Source organism: Elephas maximus, chromosome 22 (assembly GCF_024166365.1).
Source record: "Elephas maximus indicus isolate mEleMax1 chromosome 22, mEleMax1 primary haplotype, whole genome shotgun sequence".
Taxonomy (NCBI): Eukaryota; Metazoa; Chordata; class Mammalia; order Proboscidea; family Elephantidae; genus Elephas; species Elephas maximus.
The window spans coordinates 20,312,156-20,325,797 of record NC_064840.1 but is presented as its reverse complement, the minus strand read 5'-3'; the positions used below and the strand labels follow the sequence as shown (position 1 = coordinate 20,325,797).

Genomic DNA, 13,642 nt, shown 5'->3' with positions numbered 1-13,642 from the left:
GATTCTAGCAGAGGAAGGGTGGGTGGGTTAAAGGTGAATCCCAAGAGAGAAAGACAGGATTACAGCTCTGGTAGCTGGGATGAGATGACAGAGTCTCCTCTCTGCTTCCAAGACCCAGCACCCAGCTGGGGGCAGCCCCAGGGTGAGACCCAAGGCAGGGCCTCCATTCTGAAGCCAAATAGGCCCCCCGTTTGGGGATTGGTGGTGGTTTGATATTCTCCATTGCGCAGCAGTTAAGAGCTCAGGCTCTGATAAGGCAGGTCTGCATTCAATCCCGGCTGCTTCTCTGTCCCCTTGCTGCGTGTCTTTGGGTAGCGATTGTACTTCTCTGAGCATCATGGGAATGTAAGATTTATATCCTGCTAGGTGGCCATGAGGACTGACATTTAGCACGGAGCCTGGTGTCCAGTCTGCCTACCGTAACTGTTGTTAGCTGCCACTGGGTTGATTCTGACTCATGATGACCCCACGTGACAGAAGAGAACCGCTCCATAGGGTTTTTTTGGTCTATAATCTTTAGGGAAGCAGATTGCCCGGTCTTTCTTCTGCAGAGCTGCTGGGTGGATTTGAATCACCAGCCTTTAGGTTAATACTCAGGCACACACTGTTCGCGGCACCTGGGGACCTTACAGTTACTGTGGCTGTTGGTAGTTGTAGCAGTAATAGTAATGTCGTCTTTGTCACCTGCCTGCCCTTCCAATGTGGTAATCCCAGGTGACTGTATAAAGGGCAGAGGCACAGCATGCCAGAATGGCAACTATAGGGGGCCTTTGAGATCAGCTGGAGCCCTGGTGGTGCAGTGGTTAATAACTTGGCTGCTAACCAAAAGGTTGGCAGTTTGAATCCACCAGCTGCTGCTTGGAAACCCTATGGGGCAGCTGTACTCTGTCCTGTAGGGTCATTGTGAGTTGGAATCGACTTGATGGCAATGGGTTTTGAGATCAGCTAGCCTAGCCCTCATATGGGGAAACTGAGGCCCGAGGGAGAAGGGAACCCAGCCAGGGCACACAGGGAGTCAGTGCCAGGATGGGGCTAGAACCCTAGCTGGGCTCCTGGGGTTGGTCCTCGAAAGTCTGCCCTGTGTCCACCTACTTTGCACACAGGCCCCGCCCTGTGGCAGGGAGGAGGTTTTCCCTGGATAGTATGTGGGTCCCTGGCCCAGATCTCCACATGTGGGGGACCACTGATCAGAGGGTGGCTCCAATTCTGCCTCCCTCCCCTTTTCGAATGTTCCAGTATGGGTGGGTGTGGCAGTGGGCCCAGCTACCTAGAGACCAAATTGGCGATTGGGTGGCCAGTGGTGGCACCTGGTAACAGCTGAGCCACAGGTCACCACCCGGCCCTAGACCCTGCTGCTGTGCCTACCCCTTTCCTGAGTGCTCATGCCGTGCTTTGTTGTTATTAGTTGCTGTCGATTCCGACTCGTATGTGCAGAGCAGAACTGCTCCATAGTGTTTTCCATATCTGATCCCTTGGAAGTAGATTTCCAGGCCTGTCTCCCGAAGTGCCTCTGGGTGGGTGTGAACCAGAAACCTTTCAGCTAGTGGTAAAGGCTTAACCGTTTTCACTGCCCAAGGACTCCAGCTGTGCTCTGGTCTCTCGTGAATTCCATCTCTGGTCCTGGCACCTGGTTCAGGATTGCTCACCAGTAGCAGTGTCAGGATTCCAGCCCAGGTGTGGCTCTCTTCAGAGGCTGTGGCCTTACCCCTGGGCTCGCCTGCCTCCTGGGGCTGCCCTGGGCACTGTGATGCCTTCAGGTGGGTTGCGGAGTATGTATGGGGAGGTGTGGGGGAGAGGACTGGGGCTTGATGCTAGATACCTGGCTCCCTTTTACCATCCTTGTGGTGGTGTCTCAGACGCTCCCAGTCCTCATCTGTAAAATGGGATGATTTTATTATGTGCCTGATAGGATTGCTGTGAGAATCAAGTGAGGTCAGAGATGCACTTTGTCGCCTGCCTGTGGCACTTGTAGTATTTATGATTCTCCTGGCAGCTTGTTACCAGTGTTCCTGCTCCTTAGGGGCTGGGCTGGGGTGATAAGCTTGGCTCCCTGACCTGCCTCAGAAGCATACCTCCCCCGCCGCCACCAGCTTCAGTTTCCCCCTCTCTGGAATGATGTTTCCTGGGAGGCTGTGGGAGAGCCTGGTGCTGAGCCCAGCCGGCTCCCAGGGACCTGGTGAGGTGTGCCACCAGGCTCCAGGTGAAGTGAGGTGGGGTGGGGCCTTTTCCTGAGCAGGTGGAGGCCCCCAATGCAGGGTCATATGTACAGCATCCTCGCTTTCTCCACCCCTGGCTCACACCTCTGCCCCAAACCTCTGCATGCCAGCCGTCTGGACACGGCTGAATGTGGGAGGGGCGCCCACATCAGACTGGGGGCCTCCAGACCCCCCCCCCAGCCCATGGAAGAAGAGGGGGCCAAGCAAAGGCTGGGACGGGATGTGGGAAAGAGTTCGTGCTGGGGGGTGTGGATCCCAGCTCTGCCACCTGTTTGCTGTGTCACCTTGGGCAGTTCACTTCACCTGAGTGTCCGTTTCTTCCTCTTGGACACCCTCACCTTGCCAGGGGACTGTGGGGCTCCACTGAGATACAGTGGATATGGAAATGCCTGGCACAGTGAAACCAAGACAAAACCAAACCTGTTGCTGTCGAATCAATTCTGACTCATGGCGAACCCATGTGTTACAGAGTAGAACTGCTCCATCAGGTTTTCTTGGCTATAATCTTTATGGAAGCAGATTGCCAGGACTTTCTTGTGCTGTTTGGGTGGGTTCAAATCGCCAACCTCTTGGTTAGTAGTCAAGTGTAAACTGTGCCATCCAGGGACCTCTGGCACACACTAAGTGCTGAGCTCTGTGGGGTAGAGATGGTCTCCTGCCAATGCCCGGATGGGGGGTGGGTATGTGCTGGGGTACCTGGCCCGGCTGTGGTGGGGCTGGCCAGGGAGATGGCTGTTGCCCACCACTCTGGCCTATCTGAATGCCACACTGCCACCACTGAAGCCTAGGGCATGCCAGGCACAGAGAGGCGCTGGGGAGGCATATAGTGATGGGGGGATGAGGGCGGCACACCCAGGTCTACACACTGTACAGGGACAGGGCCAGAGGGCCCAGGTCAGGTCTGTCTCTGCCACTCTACGGGCTGACCGCAGGCCACGACCCAGCAGCCGCCAGTCTGTGTGCTACTATATAAACGGGGTGAATCATAGTGTCTGCTTCGAGTCGGAAGCCAATGAAACCCCAAATGCACAGTGCCCCCAACATGCAGGGGCCAGGAGGCTCTGGCCAGCTTCCCTGGGGGCTCCATGCCAGCCAGCTGGGAGGAGATGGCCTGTTTTCCTCCAAAGGGGAAGGAGAAAGAGCGAAAACAAGAGCTAAAAACAATCCAACAGCTGAGACACCATCTGTGTTTTTTTTTCTTTTCTTTCTCTTTGCTTTTAAAACAATATAGTGCAGACCGCACTTCTCACAGTAGAATATAATGGTCAATTTTAGTATAAAAAAAAAACATTCTCAGAGATTTGTAAATGCACTTAGTGCTTGAACAGGCCTTGGAGAGATACAGTACCACTTCCGGAGTGCCAAGGGGGGCAGGGCTTGGGGGATTCGGGCCCTGGGGACTTAGAGGGGGACCCCTGCCTGCCTTACCCGCCTGATGCTGGCAGGCGGGCCTTGGAGGTTGGTTTGCAGGAAAGGAATTGGTTCCCCAATTAAAACCAGTCGCCCCCTCACTAGCTTCAAGGAGACCCCTGAGAAAGGTAGGGTGGGGTCCCTCTAAATGGGTCTAAGATGGCAGACCCACCGCTAGCCCCTGTGGCGCCTTTGTGCGAGTATGAAAATGGCGCCCCTTCCTCAAAATGCGGAAAATTGTGATGAATATCCAAGTTTGGGGTACGCGTAGCGTCTCCTTGGATGAGGTGCCCTTGTGCAGTATACAGCCTGCACAAACTGTGCCTGGCAGCCCTGTAAGATGTACTGGGGGGAAGGGGGAGGATGGTAGTCGGGGGTTTGGAAAATAGGGATAGGATTCTTGTTAGGAAGGAATGGGGGTGGGGAGAGGAGGGACTGGGGACTAGTAGTCCCTGGGGCATCTATCTGGGTGGTCTTCGCCTACATTGGCCAGTGGGGGGACGGTGTGAGCCCAGTGACTTCCTATAGGCTCCCTCTGCTCCTTTTCCAGGAGGCTGGGGAGTCTTGGGGAAGGGGAACCGGCTGTCTGACCCAACTCCGACTCTGGAGCATCACATTTCCTCCCGTGTCCCACCCTGGCCTGAGCCCTTTTCCCGGGAGAGCCAGAAAGAGCCATCCCCGTTTTCCAGTGGTTTCTCTTTCCCCGCCTCTGCCGGTGTAGATGGAAGGCGCAGACTTCAGCGGCCGCTCTGGGCCCTTCTGGGTCCTGGGCAGCCGATGGGGGAGGGGTAATCAGTGCGTGAGGTCGCCCTGCCACCCCCATGTTGGGTGGCAGCATGGCTGCAGCCAGCCGGACTTCCCTGTGGGCATCATGGGCACGGGGGGCCTGGCCCCTGTAAGCTGCCCACCCTGCCCCAAGGCCTGCCTCCCCCCAGCGCCCTGTCTGTCTGTGCATGCGCCAGGCAGGCCTTATCTGTAGACAGGCAGGCGGATGTGGGCGTGCTGGTGGTCAAGCAGCCGGGGCACTGCCACCGTCTCGTAGCCCTTGCCCAGCATCTGCTCCTTGATGCAAGGCGGCCGGATGTCGTTGATGAGATACTCCAGCGACTGCAGGCTGCTGCTCAGCACTGACGTGTTGCACACACTCTTGCTGGGCAGGCCCGAGAGGGCATCAGTGGGGGGCCCTGCCAGCTCCCGGGCCACCCCCGGCCCCAGCTCGGCAACTGCCACTGTCGCCGTCGGATTGTAGCAGTCGCTGGTGGGGGTCACCAGCACACTGTTCCAGGGGGCGGCAAAGTACTGGCCCACGGTGAAGTTGGCTGGCAGCCCAAGGCCGCAGTTGAGGGGCGACCCACTGGCCCGCTCATATGCCCGTCCCCCACACACCTCAGGGGATTTGCTGGCCACCGTGCTGCCGCTGTAGGCACGTAGTGGCTGGGGCGGCGGTGGGGGTGGCTTCTGCGGCCACAGCAGGTAATCCAGGCCACCATCCACATACCCTGCAGGCTTGGTGGCCCCAGCCAATGTCAAGGCCGGCGTGGTTCCAGGGCCCAGCTCAGTACCTTTCCGGCAGTCAGGCAGACCAGCAGCGGCAGAGTAGGCCATGCTGGGGAAGCTGGGCACGGGGCCATGCTTGGCTGGGCTAGGGTGGGGGATGGCCACACCCTGGCAGGCCGAGGGCACAGCGCCCGGGGCCTGGCACTGCTGGTTGAGCTGGTAGAGAATGCTGTGGATGGAGGGCAGGTTGGAAGGCGGCAGGGGCAGGCCACGACCAGGCAGGGGGATGACAGAGGCGGCGGTGGCAGCTGCAGGCAGGCCAGCCGGTGGGGCAGGTGCCTCGGGTGGCTTATGGTAGGCCAAGGGCCCCAGAGTGCTGGGTGCCGGGTAGGGCGCGATGCCCACCTGCACAGCGGCTGGCGACAGCTTGGTCCGCTTGCCCTCAGCACTCTTGAGCACACTCTTGGCGGGCCCAGTGGGCGCAGCCCCATTGGAGGAGGAGACGGCAGCCTTGACGATGGCCAGTAGGCCCTGGTAGCCAGTGGCATGCTGTGGGTAGGGGCTGTAGCGCTGGCCACTGGTGTCATAGCCATTGATGGTGCGGCTGAGGTGCTTGTGCTGGGGCACCCGGATGTTGGTGGGGAAGATCTTGATGGAGAGCGGGCTGTTGGCCACCTTCTCAGCGTAGGCGTCCAGCTCGGCCGGGCTTGGGTACCGGGAGGACTGCATGGAGCTGGCCGCCGGCTCGCCTGGGGAGATGAGCAAGGAGATAAAAGCACAGGTGAGCACGGACCCAGCCTCTCCTGCTCCCCACAAGGGCTCCGAGAGCTGCCTTTTCCCCATCTTTGGCTTCTTCATTCTTTCTAGATTTTTTAAGCCTTTTTACCAAAGTATAAAACAAGTAAAGGAAACTACACATATAAGCTTGAACTTTCATGGCGGAACATGCCCATATAACACCCAGGTCAAGAAAGAGAATGTTGTCAGCCCCCCAGGAGGCCCCCATCCCAGTCACTAACCCCTCAAAGTTTAACAACTACCCTGACTTCTAAGTATACAGACCCAGTGGTGCCTGGCTTTTGTACATGGTGAGATGGAATCCAATCTATCTGGCTTCTTTCACATCACATTATGTTTGTGAGATCCACACAGGCTGCTGTGTGTAGTGGTTGCTCGTTCGTTCTCACTGCTGGGTGATGTACACTGCGTGAACACCCCACAGTTTATTCGTCTTTCCTGCTGCTCATGGGTATTTGGGCTGTGCTATGACGAACATTCTTTTTTTTCTTAATATCTTCCAGTGTTTTCGGTGAAAGTTTACACAGCAAATTAGGTTCCTGTTCAACAATTTTTACACAAGTTGTTCCCGTGACAATGGTTATGACGCATGCGCCTGTACATGGCCCCTGGCGCACGTCTGCAGTGAATTCTGTTGGGAGTGTACCCAGAAGTGGAATTCCTGGTTGGAGGGGAAGTCTCTGTTCAGCTTAAGGAGTCTGGCTGGGACAGTGGTTAAGCTCTCTGCTGCTAATTGAAAGGTTGGCAGTTCGAACCCACCAGCTGCTCTGGGAGAAAAGACCTGGCTGGCCATCTGCTCCCATAAAGATTATAGCCTTGAAAGCCCTATGGGGCAGTTCTACTCTGTCCTATAGGGTTACTATGAGTTGGAATCAACTCGAGGGCACACGGCAACATGTTCAGCTTCAGGAGAAAATGTCAAACAGTTTTTCAAAGAGTCTGTGCCCCGTTACACTCTCACCAGCAGGGCACAGAGTTCCAGTAGCTCCTCATCCTTGATGACCCTTGTTATCGTCTTTTATTTAACACCGTCCTGGTGATTGTCCATTCCTTCTAACCCTTCACTTACCTTCTTGGTGCCTCCCTTTCCTCATCTGTAAAATGGGATGACGGGGGCCTGCTGACCTCCTGGGATGGGTTAAGCTCGGTGCCTGGCGTGAGGGGTGGGCACGAGGCTGTGTAGGTCGGGGCTGCTGCTACTGGTTTTCATCCCTGCGCTCACATTCACTGGCTCAATCAAGAGACGGATGAGACACTACTCAGCCCTAAAGAGAAATGAAGTCCTGATGTATGCCGCATGGGTGAACCTAGAGACCATCGTGCTGAGCGAAAGAAGGCAGTCGCGAAAGGACAAATACTATATGATCTCACTTACGTGAAGTACGCAAATACATAAACACCAGAGATTATTAGTGGTTGCCAGGGGTGGGCGGGAGGAGTTTTGGCATAGGGGTAGGTAGTTTATGTTAAAGGTGGTGAAATCCTTCGAAAAGGATATCGAGAAAAGTTGCATAACTTGAATACAATCAGGGTCACTGAATTGTACATGTGCATTGTTGAACTGGTGACGGTATTTTGGCATATATTTTTACCACCAAAAAAAAAAAAAAAGGTGGGTGAAGAGGAAAGGTTTTGGCCCCTTTCTTTGGCTTCCCTCACCCTCTCTGCCCCACAGGCTGCCCGTCCCCCACCTCCCCCCAGAGTCTGCCTGTCAGCTGCAGGGCCAGTGTGGCTGCCACTGCCTTTTTTTGTGTGTGTGTGTGAGCTGTCAGCAGAGAGCTGAAGGGTGTAATCTGTGTGACAGGCTGACTGTCCCCACTGTTAGTGGGCATAACTGGGCCCTGCCACAGGGCAGGTGGGTCACTGACAGGCAGACCGTTGCTCCCATCCAGAACCTCCTCTGGTCCTCAGACCAGTGCCTCCCAGGGCCCTTTGGGGTGGACGGGAGGGGGGCTTTGGAGCTGGCCAGGCCTGGATTGAGTACAGGTTGTGGGGCTGTGTGGCCCTGGGCAGAGTCCTTGGGTGGAACAGTTAACCGAAAGGGTGGTTCAAGTCCACCTGGAGGCTCCTCAGGAGAAAGGCCTGGTGATCTGCTTCTGAAAATAAGCCAATGAACACCCTGTGGAGTACGGTTCTACTCTGACACACACGCGGTCACCATAAGTTGGAATTGACTTGATGGCAACTGCTTTTTTTTTTTTCTTTTTGTGGTCCTGGGCACATTAGCTCATCTGAGTCTAGTGACTCCTGGGGGGGACCTTGGGAAAGTGGCTTCACTCTGAGGCTCAGTTTCCTCATCTGTAAAATGGGAATACTGCTGCTGCTCACACTACCTTCCAGGGTCCAGGGTGGCTGTGAGGACCTGCTAAGTCATGATGGTGGGGCAGGCTAGCAGGAGCAGGTGCTCTGTGTGAGTGTTCATGCCCTCCTGGGCAAGAGCCTTCCTGGGAGAGAAGGGACAGAGGACTCAGGTGGCCCCTCCAATGGGCACAGGTGGGTCTGGTGTTCTGCTGGGAGTCAACTGCAGACCCCTTACCTTCTCTGATCTCGCTACTAGGCAGAAGCCACACAGCCACGTCCCCTCATCTCAGAGCCTCATCCCAGAACCCCCGCACCAGGATCCAGCAGCCAATCAGAGCAAATTCATACTGCGATGGGGCAGCAGGGTCAGCACGGAACCCGGGAGAGTCTATCCCAGCCCGGGCTACCGAGACAGCTTTCTGGAAGAAATAGCCTCCACGTGAAGTCCTGGGGCTGTAGCATAAGGGCGAGGGAGGAGACAGGCATATTTCAGGAAGAGAAAAGGGCACACAGCAAAGGCGCAGGGGCGAGGAAGCAGGCCCGTGTGGGAAGGGGCAATACCTCAGAGCTAGCAGGAGGCTGGGAGCAGGTGTGCAGAGGGCAGAGGGCGAGGGCGGCTCAGGGGGCAGAAGTGAGCCGTGCGAGGGGCTTGGCTTCACCTAAGGTCAGTCAGGGGTGGTTCTGCCCCCAGGGGACACCAGGCAATGTCTGGAGACACGTTCGGTTGTCACAACTAAGGGTAGGGATGCTACTGGGATCGAGTGGGTAGAGACCAGGGATGCTGGTCCCCCCACGCAAAGGATTGTTGCGCTGTTAGTTGCCATCCAGTCGATTCTGACTCAAAGTGACCCATGTGTCAGAGTAGAACTGCCCCATAGGGTTTTCAAGGCCGTGACCTTTGGAAGCAGATTACCAGGCCTGTCTTCCGAGGTGTCTCAGGGTTCAAACTGCCAACCTTTTGGCTAGTTGTCAAGTGCGTAACCATTTGTGTCCACTCAGAGAGTCCTCACAAAGGACTGTCTGCCCTAAATGTCAGCAGTGCCCAGGTAGAGAACTCTGCCCTGGGGTATCGCACAGCCACGAAAGGTTTTAAGCAGGGGAGGGCCAGGGCAGACAGGCCTGCAGTTTAGAAAGATCATTCTGGCTGCCCCGAGGAGAGGGATCCAGCCTGCCTGGGCTCAGGGAGGGATGAACTGAGCAGCCCAGCCAAGCGCCCCGGCGGGGGCGGGGGGAGGGGGGGCTGGGGCAGTGTCCCTCTGTCCCCACCTGGGCTGGGCAGGTGGAGCTGAGCCCAGACCCCCATCCTGGGGCAACCCCCTCCTTAGCGGCCTAAAATAAACTCGGTGTGGAGAATGGAAATGTCACTTTGGCCAATGGGGGAATCTTTCTCCGAGATTGGATTTAAACTACATTATACAAGCAATTTCATGGGCACTTAGCACCGCTCGGAAAGTCCCACAAAAAAGGGCCCGGCTCTTCATTTACCAGCCGTAAATCAGCAGTTGCTATAATGAGCACAAAAATGTCACTTTTATGCAATTTTACAGATGAACAAAACTGGTGAAATTAACTGTGGTAACCTACTATAGTCAGCAAAAGCGGCGGCTGCCAGGGGAAAAAAAAATTATATCTGTACGTATTTTCGTTCCTCTTAAACTCTCTTGCCAAGCAAGTTTCTGCCATTGTGGTGTGAAAACTCATTTGTCCTCACCATTATACTTTCATTTGGAGTTTATCTTGAATATCCAATGAGCCACCAACTGTGAAAATGATTAAATCTACAAAATCTATCTAATGGATGGAATAAATTAGGTGTTTAAAATCTTAAGGAAAAGAAAGAGGGATGCCTCTTCTTAGTCCCTGTTCATTGAAAGAAGGGGCCCCTCTTCGCCCCCTCTGGTGAGCAGGCCTCAGTGAGGGTGACTGGTCCCTCTGCTTTTGTTGGAGCCAATGGTGGTGTCGTAGAGGCCGCCATTGCTGAGTGCTTAGTATGAACGAGGCTCTGTGCCCACTGCCTTTCTTGACGCCTCTTGTTTGGAGCATCTAACACCTCTGAGAGGTGAGTGGTAATGGTGGGCTCCCCAGATAGATGATAGCATTTGGTAGCCAGCCTCCAAGATGTCGACCACCTTTCCTCACGATGATCGTTGCCTTCTGGTTTTCACACCTTTGTTAGCCCCCTCCCACAATGAATAGGGCTGGCCTGTGTAACCAGTATTCTGGAAGTGACAGTGTGTGACTTCTGCAGCTAGGTCATAAAAGATACTGTGGTGCCCTCCTCGCTCACTCTTGGATTGCTCCCTCTGGGGAAGCAGCCGCCATGTTGTGAGGATACTCAAGCAGCCCAGGGAGAGGCCCATGTGGGAGGAACTGAGGCCTCCTACAAACAGCCAGTGAAGAACTGAGGTCTCTAGCTAGTAGCTATGTGAGCCTTCCTGGAAGTGGATCCTCCTTTCCCAGTCAAGCTTTCAGATGAGTGCAGCCCTCCCTGGCCAACATCCTGACTGCAGCCTCATGAGAGACATGGAACAGAACTACCCAGCTGAGCCACTCCCAAATTCCTGACACACAGAAACCAGGAGCGAGAATAAATGACTGTTGATGTTTTAAGCCACTAAGTTATGGGGCCACTAAGTTACACAGCAAGAAATAACTGATACAGGTCCCCATCTTACAGGTGAAGAGCTTCCTGTGGTCACACAACCAGCAAGGGGCAGAGCTGGGATGTGGACCCTGTCCATCTGCCTCCCAATTTATCTTAACCCACCCGAGGCAGGACTCAGCTGAAGCCAGGAGACTCCTGAAGCTCTCCCTCTTTTTCCTTAGAATTAAAAACCAGTTGCTGGCAAGTTGATTCCAACTCATGGTGATCCCACGTGTGTCAGAGTACAACTTCACAGAGTTTTCAGTGGCTGATCCCTTGGAAGTAGACTGCCAAATCTTTCTTTCAAGGCACCTCTGGGTGGACTTGAACCTCCAGCCTTTGGATGGCAGCTGAGTGTGTTAACCATTTGCACCACCCAGGGACTCTTCCAATTGATTGTCGTTGTTAGGTGCTGTTGAGTCGGTTCTGACTCGTAGCGACTCTACGCACAACAGAACAAAACACTGCCCGGTCCTGTGCCATCCTCACAATCATTACTATGCTTGAGCCGATTGTTATGGCCACTGTGTCAGTCTGTCTCGTTGAGTGTCTTCCTCTTTCCCTGATGACCCTGTACTTTACCAAGCATGATGTCCTTCTCCAGGAACTGACCCCTCCTGACAACATGTCTGAAGTATGTGAGATGCAGTCTCCCCATCTTTGCTTCTAAGGAGCATCCTGGTTGTACTTCTTCCAAGACAGATTTGTTCCTTCTTTTGGTGGTCCATGGTATATTCAATATTCTTCACCAACACCACAACTCAGAGGTGTCAATTCTTCTTTGGTCTTCCTTATTCATTGTCCAGCTGTTGCATGCATATGAGGTGATTGAAAACACAATTGCTTGGATCAGGGCACAACTTAGTCCTCAGGGTAACATCTTGGCTTTTTAACACTTTAAAGAGCTCTCTTACAGCTGATTTGCCCAATGCAGTGTGCCTTTTGATTTCCTGACTGCTGCTTCCATGGGTGTTGATTGTGGAGGAAAATCCCAGGAAGGACCATAAAGTCAGGCAGGAGGCTCAGAGAGGAGGTGGCATGGCCCATCAGAGGCCACAGGGCCAGGCAGCTCTCCTGCCCTCAGCTCTTGCTTTGCTCCCAGATGTTGTCACCTGGCAGCCCTGAGCGAGTGGTGCCTGGAGCCATGGGTTGGATGGGGCCTGCTCAGCACTCTACAGCTTTTGGGATGTGACTGCCTCCAAGTGGAGCATGGACCCTCTGGCTCACCACAGTCCACTCTCAGACCTGGCCTGGTTTATGGCGCCCCTCTGGCCCCTGTAAGCCTGGAGTTTGTAGCTCCTGCTTTATACCTTGTTCCCCGAAGGACTTTCTCCTGAGCCCACCCCCAGGGTGCTTCAGACCCAGCCTTTTCACCAGAGTGGGGTGGAGGTGGCTCTAGGCTCCCTGCAGACCCAGCCAACCTCTACTCACGCCAGGCAGGGCCCCCACCACAGCTAGGTAAATGTGCCACTACCTCCCCTGGAGCCACTACCACTTGGTACAATTGCACAGTTGCATTTTGACAAGGTAACAACACAGAGCAAGGCTCCCCTGAGCATTTCCCACTTGGAGGAACCAGGATGGGCCAGCTGTTTGGGTGGCTTCTTGGCAGACCCGTCCCCCAGCCCCAGCAAGTGGCAGGGATGGGGGACAGTGCTCACGGACTGAAAATGGGGTGTGAGGGGGCCAGATGGCCCTTTGGGGAGCCCCAGCACCCAGCTGCAATGCCACTGCCTCCCAGAAACCTTCCCTGTCTCCTGGCTGGGTAAGGGACCCCCACTTGAGTTTCCATCGGGGCCTGGACTCTCCCATCAAGGGGTTTCCATCAGGGCCTGGACGCCCCCATCACTGGGTTTCCGTCGCCTGGGGTCCCCCATCACCGGGTTTCTGTTGGGGCCTGGGCTCCCCCATCACTGGGTTCCATCGGGGCCTGGGCTCCCCCATCACTGGGTTTCCACAGGGCTTGGACTCCCCCATCACCGCGTACTCCGCAGCATATTCTGACTGCCATGGCTCGTCCTGCTCCCCCACCAGCCTGGGCTCCAGGACCCGAATTGTCCACTGCTGCATCCCACAGCCAACAGGACATGTGGTGGGTGCTGAAGGGCATCGGGGCGAATGAGCAAGAGGCCATGGCCAGATAGGCTGTCTTGCTTGGGAGCCCCTGTTCACTGCTGGTCATGACACATGGGATGGTCAGTCCTGGGAGGACCCCATGGAGAGCTGCCTTCTGGAAGCCTCCATCCAGCCCTATATCCACCCAGTGTTTACTGAGTCCCTCCTGTTTGCAGGCACAGTGCTGGGCATTGGAGATATGGCAGCAACCAAAACCAACAAGAGTCCCTGCCCACATGGTGCTGACATTCTAGTTCTGTGCCATTGAGTCAATTCCAACTCACAGCGACCCTACAGGACAGAACAGAACTGCCTCTTAGGGTTTCCAAGGCTGTAATCTTTACAGAAGCAGAGAATCCACGTCTTTCTCCTGTGGAGCAGCTGCTGGGTTCAAACCACTGACCTTTCAGTTAGTAGCCAAGTGCTTTAACCACTGTGGCACCAGGGCTCCTTGGCATTCTAGTAGGCGGAGGCAATAAACAAATACATAATGTGTCAGACAATGACAAGTGCCACAAACAAGGATAAAGCAGGTGTGGTCACTTTAAAACATGCTCACAAATTATCTGGCACTCCTCCTCCAAATTGTGCTTTCTAATTTTCTGCCCACTCAGCAACTCAATCGTAATGAAGAGAATGTAGCAGAATTAACACTGTGACG

The 13,642-nt window shown here is 54.9% G+C and overlaps 1 protein-coding gene across 2 annotated transcripts in view; it reads right to left on the bottom strand.

Annotated features, from left to right (window-relative positions):
* Positions 1–3,406: 3,406 nt before the first annotated feature.
* Positions 3,407–13,642, bottom strand: part of FAM222A (family with sequence similarity 222 member A) — a 72,150-nt gene continuing 61,914 nt past the window's right edge. For both annotated transcript variants that reach the window (XM_049866085.1, XM_049866086.1), the window contains exon 3: positions 3,407–5,872. In XM_049866085.1, coding sequence (XP_049722042.1) covers positions 4,596–5,872 — 1,277 coding nt within the window. In that variant the 3' untranslated portion in view covers positions 3,407–4,595. The remainder of the gene's footprint in view (positions 5,873–13,642) is intronic.